This window comes from Scyliorhinus torazame, chromosome 3 (genome assembly GCF_047496885.1).
Source record: "Scyliorhinus torazame isolate Kashiwa2021f chromosome 3, sScyTor2.1, whole genome shotgun sequence".
NCBI lineage: Eukaryota > Metazoa > Chordata > Chondrichthyes > Carcharhiniformes > Scyliorhinidae > Scyliorhinus > Scyliorhinus torazame.
The window spans coordinates 223,407,673-223,432,186 of NC_092709.1; the positions used below are offsets into that span (position 1 = coordinate 223,407,673).

At 44.3% G+C, this 24,514-nt stretch overlaps 1 protein-coding gene across 2 annotated transcripts in view; it reads right to left on the reverse strand.

Moving 5' to 3' along the window:
• Positions 1 to 3,281: 3,281 nt before the first annotated feature.
• Positions 3,282 to 24,514, reverse strand: part of ppwd1 (peptidylprolyl isomerase domain and WD repeat containing 1) — a 37,395-nt gene continuing 16,162 nt past the window's right edge. Inside the window, exons 5-12 of one of the 2 annotated variants that reach the window (XM_072496928.1) lie at positions 21,935 to 22,382; positions 14,610 to 14,800; positions 10,243 to 10,432; positions 9,296 to 9,477; positions 8,808 to 8,889; positions 7,601 to 7,783; positions 6,993 to 7,021; positions 3,282 to 3,705 (exon numbers count right to left, since the gene is read on the reverse strand). In XM_072496928.1, coding sequence (XP_072353029.1) covers positions 3,666 to 3,705; positions 6,993 to 7,021; positions 7,601 to 7,783; positions 8,808 to 8,889; positions 9,296 to 9,477; positions 10,243 to 10,432; positions 14,610 to 14,800; positions 21,935 to 22,382 — 1,345 coding nt within the window. In that variant the 3' untranslated portion in view covers positions 3,282 to 3,665. The remainder of the gene's footprint in view (positions 3,706 to 6,992; positions 7,022 to 7,600; positions 7,784 to 8,807; positions 8,890 to 9,295; positions 9,478 to 10,242; positions 10,433 to 14,609; positions 14,801 to 21,934; positions 22,383 to 24,514) is intronic. The other variant, XM_072496927.1, reaches the window with a different exon arrangement.

The window sequence follows — 24,514 nt, forward strand, 5'->3', positions numbered from 1 at the left end:
ATGTATATTGTGAAAAGTTGTGGTCCCAGCACATACCCCCTGAGGCACACCACTAGTCACCGGCTGCCATCCTGAAAAAGACCTCTTTATTCACACTCCCTGCCTTCTGCCTGTCAGTCAATCCTCTATTCATGCCAGCATCTTACCCTTAACACCATGGGCTCATTTAACAGTCTCCTTTGCGGCACCTTGTCGAAGGCCTTCTGGAATTCTAAATAAATCACCTCCACTGGTTGTCCTCAAAGGATTCTAACAGATTTGTCAGACATGACCTCCCCTTGACGAAGCCGTGCTGACTCAGTCCTATTATCATGCACTTCCAAGTACTCCACAATCTCATCTTTAATAACAGACTCTAAATTTTACCAATGACTGAAGTCAGGCTAACCAGCCTATAATTTCCCATCTGCTACCTCCCTTCTTTAACAGCATTGTTACATTAGCCACTTTCCAGTCCTCTGGACCCTTCCTGCCTCCATAGTCACGAAAGGTCACCATCAATGCCTCCACATTCTCCTTAGCTATCTCTTTTAGAACCCTGGGGGTTTAGTCCATCTGGTCCAGGTGATTTATCCACCTTCAGACCTTTTAGTTTCCCCAGAACCTTCTCGTTAGTTATGACCACTGCATTCAAATCTGCCCGGTTTGTCCTGGAGCTCTGGCATCCTACTGGTGTCCTCCACCGTGAAGACTGATGCAAAGTAACTATTCAGTTCCTCTGCCATTTCTTTGTTTCCTATTATTAGTTCTTCAGCCACATTTTCCAGTAATCCAATGTCTATTTTTGCCTCTCTTACCTTTTATATATTGAAAAAAACTCTTCCTATCTTTTATATTACTAGCTAGCTTGCACTCATATTTCATCTTCTCCCCCGTTACTCCTCCAAAACTGGTCCACAGTGGACGCCATCTTCCTGGCACTACACTCATCTCTGGTGCATCTCGACAACAAAGACTCCTACGTCAGGACTCCTATTCATTGACTACAGCTCCATCTTCAACACCATAATTCCAGCCAAACACATATCAAAACCTAGGTCTTGGCTCCTCCCTCTGCACTGGATCAACTTCCTGACCCATAGGCCATAATCAGCAAGGATAAACAATGACACCTCCTCGACGATAGTCCTCAATACCAGGGCCCTGCAAGGCTGCGTACTTAGCCCCCTACTGTACTCTATACACACGACTGGCAAAATCTGGCTCCAACTCCATCTACACGTTTGCTGATGGCATGTCCGTAGTGGGTCGGATCTTGGAACAATGATGAGTCAGAGTACAGGAGGGAGATAGAGAACCTATTGGCGTGGTGCATTGACAACAATCTCTCTTCCAACGTCAGCGAAACTAAAGAGCTGGTCATTGACCTCAGGAAGCAAAGTATCGTACACACCCCCATCTGCATCAACAGGGCAGAGGTGGAGATGGTTGACAGCTTCAAATTCCTAGGTGTGCACATCACCAACAACTTGTCCTGGTCCACCCACGTCGATGCTACGACAAAGAAAGTACATCGCCTATACTTCCTCAGGAAATTTAAGGAAACTTGGCATGTCCACATAGACTCTTACTAATTTTTACAGATACACCATAAAAAAGTATCCCATCTGTCTGCATCACAGCCTGGTATGGCAACTGTTTGGCCCAAGACTAAGAAACTACAGGCATGAACACAGCCCAGTCCATCATGTGGACCCACCTCCCTTCCACTGACTCCGTTGCCTTGGGAAAGCGGGCAAAATAATCAAAGACCCCTGCCACCCAGGTTATTCTCTTTTCCAACTTCTTCCATCGGACAGAAGATACAAAAGTCTGAGAACATGCACAAACAGGTTCAAAAATCGCTTCTTCCTTGCTGTTACCAGACTCCTGAATGACCCTCTTATGGACTGAACTAATCTCTTCACACATCTTCTCTACTGAGTTGTACTACACTCCATATGCTCACCTGATGCCTGTGCCTATGTAACATTGTGTATTTATGCATGTCTTATGTTTTTTCATGTATGGAACTAGATTGTACGCAGAATACGTTTCACTGTACCTCGATACAGGTGACAATAAATCAAATTATATTCCTAAATATTAGGCAAATGTGCTATATCATCCCCTGTAGTACAATTTATATTTCAACTACCACCATCTCACACTTGCTTTCATTTATGCTATAACCATCCATAAAATTGGAATTATCGTCCAAGATCACATTACCAAAACTGCTTAAGACACTTGGTCTCAAATCTGTAGGTGATGCTGAGCTGTACTTATCACCTACCCATCTTCCATGCCAAATCCCCTCATGAAAAGTTAATATTGGCAGCTAATCAACCTTGGTAGGCCATCATTTATTGCATCTCAATAGTTTTAAATGCTTCTGTGGTTCTCTTCAAAGTATACTGACCTCTTTAAACCACAAAATAAGCAGAGGTATAGAAAATTATTACATAAAAGCATCATGCAGTGTTACAAGTTCTTTGTTAACTTCTCTGGGAGTAACTTCTATAGCAAAGTACCATCCTGAATATAACTCGGGGGATTGCAACATTGCATTACAGTGAGGGGCACACACCAGTGGCTGGATTCTCTGTTTTTGGGACTATGGCCCCACGCCGTCGTCAAATCTGGACTTTCACGCCAGAAGGGCCACATATTCCTAGTCCTGCAGGGCGCTAGCAGGGACCCGGCGTAAATCTAGCAGCTTTTGCTACAGATACGGGCCCCTGGACTTCCGGGTCGGAGACCACGCATGCATACCGCCGCGGCGGCCTCCAGTGGCCGCACCGTGCTCCATGGCGGACTCAGACTGCGGAGCTGGACACTAAAAATAGATGCCCTGATTGGCCGCGCGCCCGACCCCAACCAAACATTGCCCGGCCGAGTATAAGGCCCCCCTCCCGGCCTCCGATCGGCCTGCCCCCCGACCAGGGTGGACGCGGGCCATATTAGATCCACGCCGTTGGGACTTCGGCCAGCCGGTCGGGGGTGGATAATGGCGGGGTGGGCCTCCAGCAACGGCCGCTGTAGATGCTTTGCGGCGTACTCTTCGGAGCCCGGAGAATTGGGGAACCGGCGCCAGTCCCGATTTTGTGCGTCAAAATGGATTCTCCGCCCTGCAGCCAGCCGCGATTTTGGCGTGGGGATGCGGAGAATCCAACCCCAGGTGTATGCTTACAACGCACACCCAATGAACATATTTCCATTATTTTGCAGCTGAAGGTTGCCTACTGCAAGTGAAATGTTGTTGTGCAGTAATAGGACCTGTATGAAATTTAATTCAAACATTGCAGGAGGAGAAAAAGCATTTAATTCTAACTCAGTCAACATTACACACTGAAGCAGGTTGAGTGAGGTCCAAATGTACAATTTAAAATCAGAAACGGAAGCAGTACCAATCTTCGCTGTTTAAAAGGACATGATTTTCCACTATTTATTGGCATTAAATGGATAAACATTGCAAAACCTATCCAATCCTTCTGTAAAAAAAATAAGTGTTACAAAATTACTTTCACAAAATGGAAACAATCTTCAATTTATATTTTCGACTTGGTTAAGCTAGAACTTTTATTTTACAGTAATATTGATTATACTGATATCTTCATAAGGCTTGTCTGTTTTTGGATTACATTTCACATTGGCAACCCTCTGGACCACTTCCATTCCTTTTGTCACACGGCCAAAAACTGTATGCTTGTTGTCCAGCCATGGCTAGAATTATCAAACAAAATTAAAACCGGGTTACTACTTAACATTTCACAATAAAAATGGCCAATAAACAATTTTATAAAGAAGCTTCACAAATTGTACAATGTTAAGTTTTTTCAACAATGATCTCTTGCTTAATAAATGAAATTGATCAAAGATATGGGAGGGGTGGCCGGGGAGAGATAAAGGGCACAGCCAGAGGCTCTATTTCACCAAGGTGTTTTCTGAACTTAAGAGCATGCTACACTGACCTAACAATAAAGATGCTCTTCAATGTATTCTTGGATTTTTAATATTTTTACTCTGATGTCATTCTCTCAGACAAGTCTCAACTCTCTACACCTTGTCTCATCCTCAAGAACTACGTTACTTTTGGTGCCTGGATAATGAATAGATGTTGTCTGGTAATTATCTTAAGTTAATCTGTTCAAATCTCATTTAAAGTTTAGAATACTACTGGGTACGCCACCATGCGCAAGCTTCCCTTCAAGCTACCGCCATTCTGGCTTGGAACTGTACCACTGTTCCTTCACTGTCACTGGGTCAAAACTTTGGGACTCTTTCTTTAACAGCTCTGTGGGTGCACCAACACCACATGGATTGTAGTGGTTCAAGGAGACAGCTCACCACACCGTCTCCAGGACAAGTAGGGGTGGGCAATAAATGCTGGCCGAGCCAACAAAGCTCACATCTTGTACAAGAATAAAAAATAGGAAATCATTTAAACAGTAAAATTATAGAGTAGACTTTTTACTGAAAATACAAGATCAAATGGAGGAAACCGAGTTATAGTTTAACTTTAATTCTTTTAAATTAAACCGTTTTGGAAAAGATTGCAAACAATGTGTGAATTAGCTAGTTTTACATTTCATTTCCCAATACGTTGACTAAAACTGGCAGCCATTTATAGATCCTTTCACTACTAACTAGTTTTTCCACAATTGGAAATAATAATTACCCATTATGCATTTAACTGGTCAGGATCAGAAAATAACGGTGCAATCCGTTTGGCTGGTCTCAGAGTCCAAGCTGCAGAATATTCCACAATCATAGAATCCCTACAGTGCAGGAGGCCATTCGAGTGTGCACCGATTCTCTGAAAGAGCACCCTACCTAGGCCCACGCCCCCACCCTATGCCTGTAACCCCACCTAACGTTTTGGACACTTTAGCATGGCCAATTCACCAAATCTGCATATTTGTGGACTGCAGAAAACTTGGGCAGACAGTACAATTTCCACACAGTCACCCAAGGCTGGAATTGCAGCCAGGTCCCTGGTGCTGTGAGGCAGCAGTGCTAACCACAGTGCCACCCCAATCTCTCTCAGCTCAATATTTATCACAACTCAATCAAAATGTTCCGAACCTTTGGAATTCTCTCCAGAAAGCTTTCGATGCTGAGTCATTGTCTATATTCAAGCTAGAGTTTTGCGGGTACTCTGGGAATCAAGGGATATGAGTATAGAATGGGAAGACACAACTCAGATGTCAATTCAGCCACGATCATATTGAATGGTGGAGTAGGCTTGTGGAGTCAAATAGCTTACTTCTCTAATTCTGTTCGTCAAAGCAATTTTTTCGCCATATACTTATCCAACTCTCCGGTGTGCTGACACAATTAGTCCCACTGAAATCCATTTCATAAATTCACTCTGCTTTGCATTAAAGTAATTGAATATTACTAGTCCATATGCCTCCATTTTACCCTTTTCACAGATTTTTTAAAAAACTCATAGGATGTAGTCATCACTGACAAGGCCAGCATTTGTTGCCCATCCCTTATTCACTGAAACCTAGTGGCCTGCTAGGACATTTCAGAGGGCAATTAAGAGTCAACCACATTGCTGTGAATCTGAACTGTCATGTAGACCAGACCAGGTAAGGATGGCAGATTTTCTTCCCTAAAGGACATCAGTGAAAAAATTCCAGATTCTTTATTGAATTCAAATTCCACCATCTTCTGCGCTGGGATTCAAACACAGGTTCCCCACAGTATTACCCTGAGCCTCTGAATTATTAGCCCAGTGACAACAACAGTATGCCACTGTCTCCCCTTGCTATCCACCAAACGGATTCATGTTTGGCACCAAGCTCTAGAGCATTTAACTGGACACGTATAAGCATTTATGAAGCAGAGAACCATTTTAAATAACAGCATTAGGTTATGAAGCTTTGTAATCAGGAAATAAGTTTTCCAAGTGACCTGGAGGAGGGTGTAGAGGGATGGGTGAGTAAATTTGCAGATGACACTAAAGTCGGTGGAGTTGTGGACAGTGCGGAAGGATGTTACAAGTTACAGAGGGACACAGATAAGCTGCAGCGCTGGGCTGAGAGGTGGCAAATGGAGTTTAATGCAGAAAAGTGTGAGGTGATTCATTTTGGAAGGAATAACAGGAAGACAGAGTACTGGGCTAATGGTAAGATTCTTGGCAGTGTGGATGAGCAGAGAGATCTCGGTGTCCATGTACATAGATCCCTGAAAGTTGCCACCCAGGTTGAGAGGGTTGTTAAGAAGGCGTACGGTGTGTTAGCTTTTATTGGTAGAGGGATTGAGTTTAGGAGCCATGAGGTCATGTTGCAGCTATACAACACACTGGTGCGGCTGCATTTGGAGTATTGCGTGCAATTCTGGTCGCCGCATTGTAGGAAGGATGTGGAAGCATTGGAAAGGGTGCAGAGGAGATTTACCAGAATGTTGCCTGGTATGGAGGGAAGGTCTTATGAGGGAAGGCTGAGGGACTTGAGGCTGTTTTTGTTAGAGAGAAGAAGGTTAAGATGTGACTTAATTGAGGCATACAAGATGATCAGAGGATTGGATAGGGTGGACAGTGAGAGCCTTTTTCCTCGGATGGTGATGTCTAGCACGAGGGGACATAGCTTTAAATTGAGGGGAGATAGATATAGGACAGATGTCAGAGGTAGGTTCTTTACTCAGAGAGTAGTAAGGGCGTGGAATGCCCTGCCTGCAACAGTAGTGGACTCGCCAACACGAAGGACATTCAAATGGTCATTGGATAGACATATGGACAATAAGGCAATAGTGTAGATGGGCTTTAGAGTGGTTTCACAGGTCGGCGCAACATCGAGGGCCGAAGGGCCTGTACTGCGCTGTTATGTTCTATGTTCTAAGTGTTATTACAGTGACAAATATCATTTTAAATTAGGAAGTGTGGCTGTTGTTTTCTTCAATAAGTATCCTGGGGGTTACCATTGATCAGAAACTGAGCTGGACCAGCCACATAAATACTGTGAGCAGGTAATAGGCTGAGAATTCTGCAGCATGTCACTCACCTCCTGACTCCACAAAGCCAGTCCACCATCTACAAGGGACAAATCAGGAGTGAGATGGAATACTTTACAGCTCCAACAACACAAGAAGTTTGACACAATACAGGACAAGGAGCCCGCTTGATTGGCACCCCCTTAAACCTTCACTCCACCACCACTGATGCACAGTGGCAACAGCGTGTACCATGTGCAAGGTGCACTGCAGCAACACACCAAAGCTCCTTTGACAGCACCTTCTAAACTGGTTGCCTCTACCACCGAGGGCCAGGACAGCAAATCCATGGGAACACCACCGCCTGCAAGTTCCTCTCAAAACCACACCATCCTGATTTAGAAATATATCGCCGTCTCTTCGCCATCGCCATGTCAAAATCCTGGAACTCTCTTCCTAACAGCACTCTGGGTGTACCTTCACCACATGGACTGCAGCGGTTCCATAAGGCAGCTCACCACCACCGTCCCATGGGCAACAATTGCTGGCCTAGCCAGCGATGCTGATATCCCATGAAAAAAAGTATTTTTCACAGCTTTAGGTTTTTGGATATTAAATTAAATAGTGTTAAGTACTAACATTCCATTCTGAATAACAGCAAAAAACTGTAAAGACTTACTGTGGGTACAACAGTTACAAAGAACTGCGATCCATTACTGTTGGCACCTGCATTTGCCATACTGAGTGTATATGGTCGATCATGCCTCAACGTTGGATGAAATTCATCTTCAAATTCTCCTCCCCAAATACTTTCTCCACCCATCCCTGTGCCAGTTGGATCTCCAGTTTGAATCATGAAACCCTATGTAAAGATGCATGAATTCAAATTATATTTGCAGACGCTTTGGTCTTACATTTACTATATGTTTTTGATTTGACTGATCACACCAAAGAGTGGAGTATTTTTGATCAACATGAAATTCTCTTTTAAAAAAAAAAATCATTTTATGGTCGAGCTTCATTTTACCAAATACCCAACTGCAATGTTTTCTGTACCTATGATAATTATTAGGAACATCCCTACAATGAACCACTAATGAGAACTTTAGTCTAAGGATTTTCAGTTTTGATGCAGAACTTTAGAGATTTGAGGCACTAATGCAAAAAGTCTCATTGCTGTTATTCTGCTCCGTCACTTAATTACAAAACACACATAAAACTTAGTTTCTGGACTCCTAAATCATTCTATGCTCTATTATCCATACCAATTGAAAATAAATATTGTATACAATTAAGTAATCTAACTCTACAGATCAATCAATCAAGCAATTTTAGTCTCCAACTCTGCACAGTGTGTTCCAGGTTAAACTGCTCGGCTTAATCTGCCTTTTCCTAGTAATCTTCTAGAATAGAAAATACCTAAAATAAAACTATTCTGCACAGGAGGTTGTATATCAATAACCACCTAATATTTATTCAAATAGATATGCATTCAGTTTTCTAAATTATAATATGGGACTTTAGCAGCACAAGAGATCCTATGCAAAACACTGGTTCAGCCTCAGTTGGAGTACTGTGTCCAATTTGAGCAGCATAATTCAGGGTGGATGTGAAATCTTTAGTCTTTAGAAGAGGCTAACCAGAATGGTTCCACGGTAAAGAGATTACAGTTACTTGGACCGACTGGAGGATCTGAGATTGTTTTCCTTACAACAGGGAGAGCTAGAGCAGATTGGAAAACTATTTGAAAGGAGAAAAAATTGCAGGGATGTGGGGCAAGAGTGGGCCACTGGGGCTAACTGGATTGCTCTTTGAAAGCCAGAAGAGACTCGATGGCCTCCTTTTATTCTGTACCATGCTATGATTCTATAAACTGTCAAAAATACCTTAATGATACGGTGAAATATATGTCCATTGTAATATCCATTTCTACTGTGCACACAGAAATTTTCCACAGTTTTTGGACACCTTCATACAAGAAAATAAAAAAGTGTTGGTTATTGTTACCAGAGGAAATGCATTAAAAGGAAAAAAGTGGACAGAATTAAATAAATGTCTTTACCCAAAAGGGTGCAAATAAGTGCAATTTTAATCTACTTGGAGTTAATTAACAGGTTGTGCTGGAAGCTCACCATGTCAGGTCTTATAGCAGGAGCATTTTTCTTTTAATTTGAGGGGAGCCTCCAGCCCAGCACAGAACATAGTTTCAATTAAATCGGAACAGGATTTTCATGAAAAGCTTCTTAGAGCAAACATTTTACTTGATAATACTACAGTCCAAAAAGCTGAAAATTATTAACAATTTATCAGATATTTTAAAGCACAAAAGTTACATTTCACAAGAAAATAGTTTGAAATACACCTGCAAACTTACTCAACAGGGAAAAGCTTAACATGTACATCTCCCATAGTTGTGTGGATAATCGCACTGTCTGAAACACGCTTGGGACCATCTGCTTGTGTGGCAGCCATGACCTCCTCTTTGGAGGGTTTCTCATTGAAGACATCTCGATCAGACTCGGCGCTCTTTGTGTCCTCTGGTTCCCTCTTTGTAAACTTTAAATAATAATGTAGCCAAGGAACAGCTTAGTTAAAGAATACATTTAAAAAATAGATTTAATAATAATCGTTTATTGTCATAAGTAGGCTTCAATGAAGTTACGGTGAAAAGCCCCTAGTCACCACATTCCGGCGCCTGTTCGGGGAGACCGGTACGGGAACTGAACAGGCGCTGCTGGCATTATTCTGCATTACAAGCCAGCCATTTAGCCCACTGTGCTAAACCAGCCCCATTTACCATTATGTACATAACATATAATCGTGTTAAAGGTCTTTTGGCTATCAGAAAGCAATGATGTCTAAACTGGATGTATGGCTCTTGAGCCCTGGCAGTCCAACCCTTGGAACCCAGGCAACTCAGTCTGATTTGTGTTTGTTCCTTCATTACTAGTCCATTCCGTTGGAACTTTATGGGTTATTCATTACTTTTGCCTTATTAGTAGATTAAATCTTGAATCAGAGCACCAATATCTGTAGAATGAGTATACAAAGCTACATATGCACCCCTCCCCCTCCACCCAAAACTTTGGATACCCGACCTGTATCACTTTGCCAATTTAGCCGATCCAAGCTATACAAAGTAAAAGGAAACTTATGAAACATGAAACGCATGCAAGTTTTTTTTTAAATTAAGCCAATCTGCATTAAGCATTCTTGACATGGATGTGCAATTACAATTTTCTGCATTGCTCAGAAGGTAGACAAAAAACTTTCAATACTGTAAATTATTGACCAATTTGCTTATCATAAATTCCCAATTACCAGATAAACTCGATTCTTTTTAAATGCTGTACAGAATACTGTTGGGTCCTGTTGAACGTTTTGTAGCACAGGGTTGTCAGAAGCTTTCATTTCCATGGTTATTACAACCTGTGCCTGTTTAGCTGCACCCTGGAACAAGGCTAATTGCACCATTCGGATATTTTCTTGTTTACCCAAGATACGCACACACCTCAAAAGGGGGGAAAAAGATCATTATTTTTTCAATTTATAAATGTGACCATAGCATTTAAAAGCATGGCAATCCATTATCCATCACCACCTTTAGTTTAAGAGCATTATTTTGAAATCCTTCCAGGAATGTCCTATTAGTCTGTGTCTTACTTGAGCAGTAACTTGGAAAGGTAGCAAAGAAAATACAATGCAATAGGAGAACCAAAAAACAAACATTCCAACTGGAGAACCTGGACCAAGGAACAAAATCTTGTGCTTTTCGGTCTCTTTGGAAGCCACTTTCACCAAGGTGGGGATACCTTTTTATGTCAACTTTGTTCAGATTTAAAACAAAATTTGCCGTGTCCTTTCATAGCTCTGCTAGGTGCCGCACATTGATTTCAAGGCCCACACATTGTTTTCCAATCACTCCACTTACTGCACTAATGTCCTCTGGCTGCACATTTCCATATCCATAGAATCCCTACAGTGCAGGAGGCGGTCATTCAGCTTAGCGAGTCTGCACCGACCCCCGAAAGAGCACCCTACCTAGGCCTACTGTGCTGCCCTATCCCCATAACTAAGCTACACATCTTTGGGCACAAAGGGACAATTTAGCATGGCTAATCCACCTGAACTGCGCATCTTTGTATTGTGGGAGGAAACCAGATTACCTGGAGGAAACCCACGCAGACACGGAGAGAATGTGCAAACTCTAGAGTAACCCAAGGCCAGAAATGAATCAGATCACTGGCGTGGAGGCTGCAGTGCTAGTCACTGTGCCACCATGCCACCCCTCCATCTCTTGGACTTCAATTCACTCCTCATTCCTCTCCCTTTACTCAACCACTGCCAGCCACTCTTCAGTCACTGTGCTCCTGCCATCTGGAAACGTTTCCCGAAGTACCTCTTCACTTCCAAAAGATTAAAAAAAATTATATGCAATGTTTTTGCCCATCAACTTTTCTTTTTTATTTTCACCATCCTGTTAAGGATACGTTATTTCCTCAAAGGCAAAATGCTTTTAATCCTTCCTGTACTTGAGTACATTCAGCCAGTCAATCAGATACAATTGGTTTCCACATCAACTCAATGTTTCAGCCTTTGCACCATTTCTCGGCCATCCTTACTCAACAATAACCAACAGTCTTCAAAAATGCTGCTGATCTGGCACCTGCAGCTTTGTGGGTGTGTGGGGGGAGGGGCTGGAGGAAATTCTAGAGTTCCACTACCCTGCACGAAAAAGGTTTGATTTCACTGCTAAATACCTTAGTACTAATTTTTAGATTGTGCTCCCCCCCCCTCTCCCGATTGGAATTCCCCACAAGAAAATAAAAATCAAATCATATTTTCAAGACCTTGACACCCATCCGTCTAAACTTTAAGGGAATACAAATCAAGTTTATGCAACCAGTTCTCCTAATTCAACCATTTAAAATCTGGTATCATTCGGTTACCAATTCCCAAATGTTGTAGTATCCCTTCCAAGGCATATAACTTTCCGGAGGTTCAGTGCTGGATGAAATTGGAATGCTGAAAAACACCAGGTAGGATATGACCATGGTTCTGTGCAATAATTGCTATTAAGTTACAAATGGACAGTTGACTCCGTTTAATCTTCTATTTTTTACAATTCATTCATAGGAATGTGACATTGATAGCTAGGGTCAGCATTTATTGCCCATCACGAACTCGAGAAATTGGTGGTGAGCTGCTTTCTTGAACTGCTGCAGTCTACGTGGTGTAGGTACACCCAGAGTGCTGTTAGGGAGTTCAGGATTTTGACCCAGTGACAGTGAAGGAACGGCGATATATTTCCAAATTAGGATGGTGAGCAACTTGGAGGGGAGCTTCCAGTTGGTGGCTTTCCCATGTCTCTGTTGCCCTCACCCTGCTAGACGATCATGGTTGTAGGTTTGGAAGGTGCTGTCTACGTATTCTGGTTAGAGGGCTGCTTTGTACTGGATGATGTCAAGCGTTTTGAGTGTTGTTGGAGCTCTACTGATCCAGGCAAATGGAGAGTATCCCATTATATTCCTGACTTGTTCCTTGTAGATGGTAGACAGGCTTTGTGGAGTCAGGATTCCTAGCCTCTGACCTGCTCTTGCAGCATTTTTATGGCTAGGCCAGTTCAGTTTCTGGTCAATGATAAGCCCCAGGATGTTGTTATTGGGGGATTTAGCAATGGTAATGCTATTGAATATCATGGGGCAATAGTTAGATTCTCTTGTTGGAGATGGTCATTGCCTCAAACTTGTGGGGCACAAATGTTACTTGGCACTTGTTATCCCAAGCTGGATATTGTCCAGGTCTTGCTGCACTTGGATATGGACTGCTTCAGTATCTGTGGAGTGACGAATAGCTCTGAACATTGTGCAATTATCTGCGAACTCCCCACTTCTGACCTTATGAAGCAGCTGAAGGACTTGATGCTGAGGAACTCCTGCAATGGTATTCCATCCAGCAGGATTTTTTTTCTCCAATTCCCACTGATTCCAGTTTTGCCAGGGCTCCTCGATGCTGCACTCAGTCAAAGGCTGCCTTCATGTCAAGAGCAGTTACTCAACCTCACCTCTGGAGTTCAGCTCCTTTGTCCACGTTTGAGCCAAGGCTGTAATGATGTCAGGAATTGAGTGACCCTGACGGAACCCAGAGGGAGCATCAGTGAGCAGGTTATTGCTGAGCAAGTGCCACTTGCTTCTAATGCCAAACCATAAGGAGAATGATTTGAATAGATGTCTTGTGGAGCACAAGTTTACTTTGTGCTGAAAGCTTGTGTGGACAAAGAAAGCCCTTAATTTGGTCCACCAGAATTGGAAGTTACTATTAAGATGCAAAATAATCAAAAACACTTTCATTCAATGCATCTTCGTAATTGGGTCAATTTACCCGTTTGTTTAATAGTGAATGAGTAAATTGCTGATAATATGATCTAAAATGCCCTGCCTGAAAGGGAGATGGAAACAGTTTCAACAGTAACTTTCAGAAGGGAATTGGATACATACTTGAAAAGGAAACTTTTGTAGGGCTATGGGGAAAGTGTGGGGGAAATGTGATTAATTGGATAGCTCTTCCAAGAGAGCTGGTACTCAAGATGGGCTCCAGTTGCGCTGCATCCTATATCAAGACGACACTACCACAACTGACAGCCAAAATCACTGTGTGGTAAATGATGCCAATCATAGTCTTCCCATTCTGGCGTTTCTTCTTTTATTCTGTCATCAGTGACACAGTCTTCAGGTATCTGGGTCTTACACATCTCACCAAATCCCTCTCCCCGTGACATTTTATTTGTAAGACTGTTTGGTGGAGGAAAATCTCAAACACTTCAGTTTCCATTGATCAGAAACTGAACTGAACTGGACTGGCTATGTAAATACTATGGCTACAAGAGGTCAGAGGCTAGGAATAATGCGGCGAGTAACTCACTTCCTGACTCCCCAAAGCCTGTCCATCACCTACAATGCACAAGTCAGGAGTGTGATGGAATAGACCACACTTACCTGGATGAGTGCAGCTCCAACAACACTAAAGAAGCTTGATACCATCCAGGATAAAGCAGCCTGCTTGATTGCTACCCCTTCCACAAATATTCACTCCCTCCACCACTGACACACAGTAGCAGCAGTGTGTACCAGCTACAAAATGCACTGCAGGAACTCGCCAAGACTCCTTAGGGAGCACCTTCCAAAACCACAACAACAGCCATCTAGAAGGATAAGGGCAGCAGATACATGGGAACACCACCACCTGGAAGTCCCCTCCAAACCACTTACCATCCTGACTTGGAAATATATCGTCACTCCTTTACTGTCGCTGGGGCAATATCCTGGAACTCCCTACCTTAACAGCGCTGTGGGTGTACCTACACCACATGGACTGCAGCGGTTCAAGAAGGCAGCTCACCACCACCTTCTCAAGAGCAATTAGGAATGGGCAACAAATGCTGGCCTAGCCAATGAAGTCCACATCCTGTAATAATGGCCGGCTAGCCTTCCTTTCTGCTTCTGTATTTGCAGATATCCATTAAATTGAAGGTGGCACATAAACGCAAATTGTCGAGGATGGGAAGAGAAAAAAAAACCCTAAAGAATCATGTAATAGGAAATCAAATTTTCAATTCTACCACTATCTTAATCATTGCCAGTCTACTATTGCATTTACTTTGTGCAGTGTTATTTTCATGGATTATATACCTGTTTGTTTCTATATTTATTACTTTGATTCCCAGCATTGTACCATACAGCACAAAATGTCCAGTTTCATCAAAAATGATATTTGTTAGCCTTATTCCATCCACTTTTTCCAGTTCTCGTTCAACAGCCATACGCCGGCCAAACTCCATGTCAGGAAGCTGTGGTCTCATCTGTTGCAGTTCTGTAAACATCTTAAAAACATTAAAATAAAAGAGTTCCATTCATAGAGCACTGAATTATATCACAGAATAATTATGAATGAAGATTCTTCAGACATTTTCTATGAATTCCAGACCTGGTGGACTACACGGAATAGATCTACAGCAGTTTAGGGGATGGGTCAAGCTTTACAATTTCCTTCCCACAGACATTGATGAAAATGGAAATCACATGTAAACTTTTAACTTTAACACTTCTGGGAACCAATGGCCCAGTTAGGCTGCAAGTGCCAAGTGTTGAACAATGTTGGCAGAGCTGAGCTAGACTGCTGGTTTTACATCTTGTTGTTCAGAAAGGAATAATTAATGACACAGGCACAGGGCACTGTTCAGTAGCATCCAAATGTTTTTTTTAATATACATGTTAGCAAAGAGCTGATAGGAAAGTTGACTCTGTTTCATGACAGTTTGAGATAAAGTCCAGGAGACTACTTGGGAATATTTTAGCAGATATAGTTAAAGACAGTGGCTGGAACTTTCCAGTGCCCCCACCGTGGCTTTTCCTACGGCAGAGGCAGCTCGCCATTGGCCGCTGGCGAGATCTTTCAGTCTCGCCGAAGTCAATGACAATTTGTATATTTCGCCAGTCCCGCCTGCCAGAGAACCTGCGGTAGGGATTGATTTTGACGGGACCAGAAGATCCCGTCGGCAGGAAAGGCTGTAAAATCTTGCCTGGTGCCAAGCTCAGAGAACCTTAAGGTGGCCTTGCATTATTGGCAAAATGGAAGTGCCATCTCTTTTTGCAATTTTACCCCTGGATACAAGATCTTCCAAAAAAGCATTTCAAGTAGAGAACAAGAGCAAGGGCTACAAAGTAACTGGTAGCTCCCAATCTGTATGTAGAAATAAAAGCTCTATCTCAACTACTACCATATACAAATTCAGTGGTGCCCTTAATGCTGTAACCTGTATACCACTGGAATAGAAACATGGAGGCAGGGTGGCATGGTGGCGCAGTGGTTAGCACTGCTGCCTCACAGCTCCGAGGACCCGGCCCCGGGTCACTGTCCGTGTGGAGGTTGCACATTCTCCCAATGCCTGCAGGGGTTTCACCCTCACAGCCCAAAAGGTGTGCAGAGTGGGTGGATTGGCCACGCTAAATTGCCCCTTAATTGGAAACATACATTTTTCTTTTGAAAAAGAAACATGGAGGTGCTTCACACAGAAGACAAGAGAAAAGAACTGAAAGAATCAGGCAGTGACTGAAGGAATGACTATAAACATCAATGAACTCTTGAGGCAGGGAAGAGGGTTTGAGGGAGAATGTCATGATATGCAAACATGCAGCCAATGAACACTCAGAATAGGACAAAACCAATGGGCAGTCAGGACACTCAGAGGTGGCATCACCACAAGGGGACATGACATAAACACTATGAAAGGGATGAGGCACTCACACCCTGCCTCTTTCCACAGACAGACATCTAGAGAGTTAGACAGGGTTGATCAGCAGCATCACACCCCAGCACGTAGCTTAGAGCAAGCTGGTACAGTTAGACTGAGTTACTCCAGTTAGATTAGCAGAGCGTCAAACTCATTTGAGAACTGTGTTAATAGTTCAATAAACACGTTGATCTCATTTCAGAGTCTGGAGCATCCTTTAGTTAAGACTGCATCAAGTAGCAGCCTGTTTTATCCAAAGCAGCATAACACAACATGATACCAGGAGTAACTGTTCAATATATTTAGTTCAACTCACCAAGATCCGTGACAAGCAGCTACTGAATACAGGCACAATAGACAAGATTCAGGCTCCTCATCCACTCAGGACCACCAGCAATCTTAGTGCCAACTGACGATCATTCAAGCAGAAATTTCAACTATACATGGAAGCATCCGACCTCAATCGTGCGACCGGTGTGCGTAAGATAGCTCTTCTACTCACCACTGCGGGTGACCATGCGATAGAGATCTTCAACTCCTTTCACTTTTCCGAAGGGCAGGACAAAACGAAGTACCAAACCATCCTGGACAAATTCGACAGCCACTACGAGGTGAAACCAACAAAATCTTCGAGCGCTACATCTTCAAGCAGAGGATGCAAGGTAAAGATGAATCCTTCATCTCCTATCTAACTAACCTTAGACTGCTAGCGCAATCTTGCAACTTCGGTGATATCACTGACTCCATGATCAGAGACCAAATCGTTTTTGGAGTCCACTCTGATCCTCTGCAAGAGCAATTGTTGAAAATTAAGCTCATGATCATACCAGTCGCGATTGAAATGTGTACTGTGCGTGAGCACTCTAAAAATCGCTATTCACAGTACAAAACGGCAGAAAGTGAAAAACAAGCCTCCCATGAGGTGGAGTGTGTTCATGCCATCGCCCGGACGCAGCGCCTCCACGAAAGTGGCCATTTTGTGCGCTCTTCCCGGGGCCCGAAGCATGCACAAGCGGCCAAAAACCGCACTGCGCAGGTGCAGACGTCCGAGAACCGCACCACGCATGGACGCACTGAGCGTCACGACGTGTGCGAACTGCGGCACCGCCCATTTTTTAAAAAACTGCCCTGCAAGTGGCAAATGCTGTTTAAACTGTGGGAAACCAAACCACTAATGCAGCCCTGTGCAGATCTGCACCACCAGTCAGGAGCCAGCACTCCCAATTCCAGCAGCGGAGCATCAGAAGTGTGCAACACCGAATGCATGACTCTGATCCAGGCAGTGCGACGGATCCAGATGATGAATACCTGGGCAAAACTTACCGAGTGGGCGTTATTACGAAGTGCGAATACGCCACACCGGACACATCGCAAGTCCAATCAATCCTGGCCGTGGATTCAGAGGACGAATGGCATGCAGTGATGAAGGTCAACCACTGCCCCATCCAGTTCAAACTGGACACAGGTGCTTCCGCCAACCTGATTTCACAGGTGGACTTCAAGAGAACCAAAAAGCCCCCCACAATCCCTCCAGCTGCCTGCAAACTCTTGGACTACAATGGAAACGCAATCAAGGCACTGGGGTCCTGCCATCTGCAGGTGTTAAGCCGACACACACAAGCAAGCTTACGCTTCGAGATTGTTAAACCAGACAGGGCATCACTGCTAGGTGCGCACGCCTGCAAGCAACTGAACCTCATTCAAAGGGTCTACACCACGACGCCGTCCCATTCGGATCTTCAGGCCAGCATCGACGACATCCTAACCCAGTACCCAGACGTATTTAGCGGGATGTGCACGCAGCCGTACGAGTACAAGATTCGACTGCGGCCTGATGCCAAGCCAGTGGTCCATGCACCACGACGTGTGCCTGCTCCACTGAGAGAGCGCCTGAAGGCAGAGCTCATGAGTCTACAACAAAAAGGCATCATCTCCAAGGTCACTGAACCAACCGATTGGGTCAGCTCGATGGTGTGCGTGAAGAAGCCTTCGGGGTCCTACGCATCTGCATTGACCCCAAGGATCTAAACAAAAACATTATCAATGCGGAAACATTACCCCATCCCGAAGAGGGAAGAAATCACGAGTGAGATGGCACATGTGCGCTTCTTCACAAAATTGGGTGTATCCCAAGGATTTTGGCAAATCCAACTTGAAGAATCCAGCAGAAGGCTCTACACCTTCAACACGCCTTTTGGCAGGTTCTGCTACAACCAAATGCCATTGGGCATCATCTCGGCATCAGAGATTTTCCAAGGTATCATGGAACAGATGATGGAGGGAATAGAAGGGGTTCGTGTCTACGGTGACGATATCATAATCTGGTCCACAACCCCAGAGGAACATGTGTCGCGACTCAAGAAAGTATTCCGACGCATACATGAACATGGCCTCAAGCTAATCAGGTCCAAGTGCTGTTTTGGGACATCCACGCTGAAGTTCCTGGGCCATCAGATTTCGCGACACGGGGTGTGCGCCCAGACACAGACAAAATTAAAGCCATCGAGGCAATGAAAGTCCACGAGGACAAGTAGGCAGTACTGCGCTTCCTGGGAATGGCCAATTTCCTTGGCAAGTTCATCCCGAATTTGGCCACACACACCACGGCCCTACGCAACCTGGTATTAAAATCAACCGCCTTTGAGTGGAAGGGTGAGCACCGAACAGAATGGCTGGAGCTGAAAGCCAAGCTCACCACTGCACCCGTCCTTGCATTCTTTGACCCAGACCGAGAGACCAAGATATCCACAGATGCGAGTCAGGATGGCATTGGGGCGGTGTTGCTTCAAAGAGACGACACGTCATCCTGGGTACCAGTAGCATACGTGGCATGGACAATAACACCCACTGAGACCAGATAGGCACAGTTTGAGAAGGAGTGTTTAGGTCTTCTCACCGGCATCCTCAAATTTCATGATTATGCCTACGGCTTGCCAACACATACTCTTGAGACGGATCATAGGCCTCTGGTCCACATCATCCAAAAGGACCTGAACGACATGACGCCTTGTTTGCAGAGAATTCTGCTCAAACTCCGGAGGTATGATTTCAATTTGGTGTACACGCCTGGCAAGGAGCTCATCATCACCGATGCATTGTCCCGCTCCGTCAACTCACCAAGTGAACCACTGGACATCATCCAGCACATTGAATTGCAGGTACAACTGTGTGCAAGCACTCTCCCGGCAACAGATGAGGAGATCGTTCTCATCCGAGAAGAGATGGCCAAAGACCCCCTGTTGCAGCGAGTCGTCCATAACCTCTGCAATGGCTGGCAGAAAGGGCAATGCCCTCAATTCTACAACGTCAAGGACGATCTGACGTTGATCGACGGCATCCTGCTCAAGCTGGACAGGATAGTCATCCCGTTAAGTCTCCAGAGCATGGTGCTGCGGCAGCTTCATGAGGGACACCCGGGCGTAGAAAAGTGCAGACGCAGGGCCCAGCAAGCTGTCTACTGGCCCGGCATCAACCAGGACATCACGGACATGGTCCTGAACTGTGAAACCTGTCAGAGGTTCCAACCAGCGCAGAGCAAGGAGACACTCCAACCACATGACCTAGAGACCTCTCTGTGATCCAAGGTTGGCACTGACCTATTCCACGCGAATGGTCGCGACTATATCTTAATCATCGATTACTTTTCAAACTACCCTGAGGTGCTGAAGCTGCCAGCCCTCACCTCACGGACCGTCATCAAAGCGAGTAAAGAGACATTCTCACGGCATGGCATCCCGAACAGCGTCATGAAATGAAATGAAAATCGCTTAGTCACGAGTAGGCTTCAATGAAGTTACTGTGAAAAGCCCCTAGTCGCCACATTCCGGCACCTGTTCGGGGAGGCTGGTACAGGAATTGAACCGTGCTGCTGGCCAGTCTTGGTCTGCTTTAAAAAACAGCGATTTAGCCCAGTGTGCTAAACCAGCCCCTTTTGAGCGACAATGGCCCGTGCTTCTAGTCGAGAATGGTCCACATTTGCCAAGAGCTACAATTTCAGGCATGTCACCTCCAGTCCGCACTATCCGCAGTCCAATGGCAAAGTTGAAAAAGGGGTGCACATTGTTAAGCAGCTCATCCTCAAGGCCCGGACTTCGCTTCCGACATACATCTTGCACTGCTTGCGTACTGGGCGACTCTCTTGTCCACTGGCATGTCGCCAGCTCAACTGCTGACGAACAGGGACATGCGGACGACACTTCCAGCCATACACCAGCCCAACCTTGATCACCTCCTGGTGCTGCAGAAGATGCAGCAGCTTCGCGACAGCCAGAAGCAGGGCTATGACGCACATGCCACCGATCTGGAAGTGCTATCCCCAGCAGACACGGTCAGGATCAAGATACTGGATGGTAGGTGGTCTGCTCCGGCTGTCGTTGTTCGACAGGCCGAGCCCAGATCCTATGTCCGGCTAAAGGCTCTATTGTGCGAAGGAATTGAAGGGCACTGCAAAAAGTTGCTTGCCCACAACCATTTTCCCCTCCATTTCCACATGTCGAATTGCCACCTCCAGACACCTCGAACCACGGGGCCACCAGTCGTGCCTCCCACTCGCCTGTCAAGACACCGTCATTCCCTCCACCATCCCCCCGGCGGTCGACGAGGATCAGACGCAAGCCTCAGAGACTGGACTTATGAGCATATGTTTTGTTTGTCCTGTTCTGTATTCCTCAGTCAGTCACATTAGACAAACACATTCACATGTATATACATCTAAAGAAAAAAGGGGAGATGTCATGATATGCAAACATGCAACCAATGAACACTCAGAATAGGACACAACCAATGGGCAATCAGGACACCCAGAGGTAGCATCACCACAAGGGGGCATGACATAAACACTATAAAAGGGATGAGGCACTCACACCCTGCCTCTTTCCACAGACAGACATCCAGAGAGTTAGACAGGATTGATCAGCAGCATCACACCCCAGCACGTGGCTTAGAGCAAGCTGGTACAGTTAGACTGAGTTACTACAGTTAGATTAGCAGAGAGTCGAACTCATTTGAGAACTGTGTTAATAGTTCAATAAACATGTTGAACTCATTTCAGAGTCTGGAGCATCCTTTAGGTAAGAGTGCATCAAGTAGCAGCTTGTGTTATACGAAGCAGCATAATACAACAGGAGAATCCCAGCTTCTAGCAGAAGGATAACTGAAGTCTTTGCCAGATGGAAGAAAGATGCATAAAATCAAGTCAGAAGAATGGTATAGGCAAAATGGAACAAAGAACGTGAAGTTAATTCACTGATTACTGCTTGCAGCAAGGAGCTGCTTTAAATGTGTGTTTCAAGAGGCCCATCTAATGTCACTGCTGAATAAAGTCTTGGGACAGTGGGCAGGATTCAATTTAGCATAAATGCCTTCCTGTGACTGAACAGTCAACACACCGCCCATGTCCATACATGAAAATAGTTTCTTTGGTAAATGTTCACAATCCTAATCCAGCGTCTGTTGAATGCAAGCCCACAGCAAAACCCTGCCTAAAGTTCAGGACAAAATTGGGTCTAAATTAGCAATCTCACAGAGACTAATGAATGGCTGTTGAGAGACAAAGTTGAATTAAGGTTAGCTCAAACACGAATGCAGGCAGTTTTATGGCAGGTTACATCTTGGATCTATACAGGCATTGTTGCAACAGGTGGGAAAAAAAGAGTTTCATCCCCCATTACAGACAATAATTGAGGGTAAAAAATGTTAGATTCTTAAAAATAGGTTTTCACTTACTGTAAGGGATTCATCAAACACCCTCATGAGCTTTCCAGTCAAAAACCTGAAAATCCGTACTTTGCGGTCAGAACCAATAGTAGCCATTTTTTTCCCATCAGGGGAGAAAGTGATGCTTATTGGGTATGATTTACATTTTGCAAATTCATACAGGTCTGTATCGGTCTTGTACTCCCACTGCACATTTTTGGGGAACCTGTACTCAGTGGGTGGCCCAGTCCAGTATTCCAACATTCCTGATTTGTCAGTCGATACTACAACCTTGTAGACAGAATTTAAGTTAATCTCAGTGAGAGAACAACAATGCAGTTTTTCAAATACATGTAGTGGTTGGTTGCTTCCTCTGGCATCATATACAAAGATCTTGCCAGTGACTTTTTCCGAACAGGCCACAGCAGATATAGCATCGCCTGGTGAATAAATCCACCCACACTTGCCAGGATGGTACCTGTAAAAGATAAAGTTAATTTACTCATGAAGGTTATTCATGAAGGTCCGCCTTCTCAACCTTGTCCCTCGTCTAAGGGGTGGTGATCCTCAGGTTAAACTACCACCAGTCAGCTCTCCCCTTCAAACGGGAAAGTATGTGGCTACTTTTATCTAAAGTTAATTTTAACTCATTTAGTTCAATACTTATTGTTGGTTTCTCATCTATATATTGATTTATTGTAGTTATGATCCTCTGATCATTTCTCCACAATCCATGGAGCTTTATTCAGTTGCCCATAAAGACCCTCACATTTTCAATTTCAACGAGCAATGCTGCAGTGAGTAATGCACCTCCCGACTCTCAAAGCCTGGCCATCATCTATAAAGCACAAGTCAGGAATGTGATGGAATATTCATTCTCCACTTGTCTGGATGAACTCCAACAACACTCAAGAAACTCTACATCGTCCAGGACAAAGCAGCCCGCTTGATTGGCCCCCCATTCACAAACATTCACTCCCTCCACTACCAACACACAGTAGCAGCAGTGTGTATAATCCACAAGATGCACTGCAGCAACTTACCAAAGTTCCTTCGACAACTTTCCAAGCTCACAACCTCTACAACCTAGAAGGAAAAGGGTAGCCAAGACACTTGTAAGTTTCCCTCCATATCCGATACCACCCGACTTAGAACTATATCGCTGTTCCTTTACTGGCAGTCGGTCAAAAACCTGGTACTGCCTCCCTAACAGCACAGTGCTTGTACCTACACCAGATAAAATGCAGGAGTTCAAAAAGGTGCCTTATTATCACCTTCTCAAGAGAAATTAGGGATGCTAAACAATAAATGCTGGCCTTGTCAACGAAGCTCACATTGCATGAAAAAATAAAATATAAGGCTAGGGAAAAGATTACAGGTGGTTGCTTCTTGTTGTCTTCTTCACGTGTGCTTAAAAGAAACACAAGTTCTCTATCATTACCAGCATTTGCTGTCCAAAACAATGGAAGCAGTGGCTGCGATCTGAAATTATTGAATCGGGAAGGTTTTAAGTGCCTAATCAAAGATGATATGTTGATCCTCTAGCTTCACTGGGACAGTGTAAACGGCCAAAGGAAGAAAGGTCAGAATGGAAGTAAAGAATTAAAACAGCAAGCAGCTCAAGTGCACATTTGTGGACTGAATAGAAGTATTCAGCAATCAGCCAATCTGCATTGGATGTAAAGGAGGCTGCATCATGAGCAACAAAAACAGTAAATTAAATTGAAAGAAAATATTGTTTCACTGGGAAGAGGAGTTTGGGGCGGTACAGCAGAAAGTTAAAAGGGAAAGTGTCACATCTTACGTGCTTGGATGGGCTTGTGCAGGTGGGGGTGGTTGAGGAATGGACCAGGGCTTTGTGGAAAGACTAGCCCCTTCAGAACGCTAAAAGCAGAGGGGATGATGCACTTGGAGGTGGCATTATGCTGGAGATTATGGAAATATTAATGTGGAGGACGTTGGGGTCAATGAGGACAAGGGATCCTTTGGTGGTCCAAGGAAGGGATGAGTCTCGAAGTAGGAAAACGTGACAGCCGTGGTTGAGTACCCCTTCAAACATAATGATGCAAAATACTGCATTAACGAAAAAGGAAAACTTATTGGAAGAATTGATGTGGAATGCAGCATTAAGAGAATGGATGTGATGAATATGGAAAAGCTGGGAGAATAGTATGGAGTCCTTAGCAGGTGACAGTTTGGCCTTCCTACTTAAGGAGAGATATACATTCATCGTAAGAAGTTCACAGAAGGTTCACTAAGCTGATTCCGAGGACGAACGTATTGCCTTATGAGGAAAGGTTCAGCGTCTGTTCTAATTGGTGTTTAGAAGAATGAGAGGTAATCTTATTGAAACATGTATTCAAGGCCGAGTTAGACTGACTTTTGACCTACAAGGGAACCAAGGGCTCTTGGAGAGCAGACAGGAAAGTTATGAATGCTCACCTTGACTAATTTCACGAAACAATGGCTCCATTTCATCATTATTCTTTAAAGAGTGCACTGGTAGCTATTAGGACTTCGGATTTATAAACAGTAATTTATTGAACATCAGGAAATGTATGCCATGTTGAGTTGTGCAATTTCCGTTTCAAAGCATTAATATACTACCAA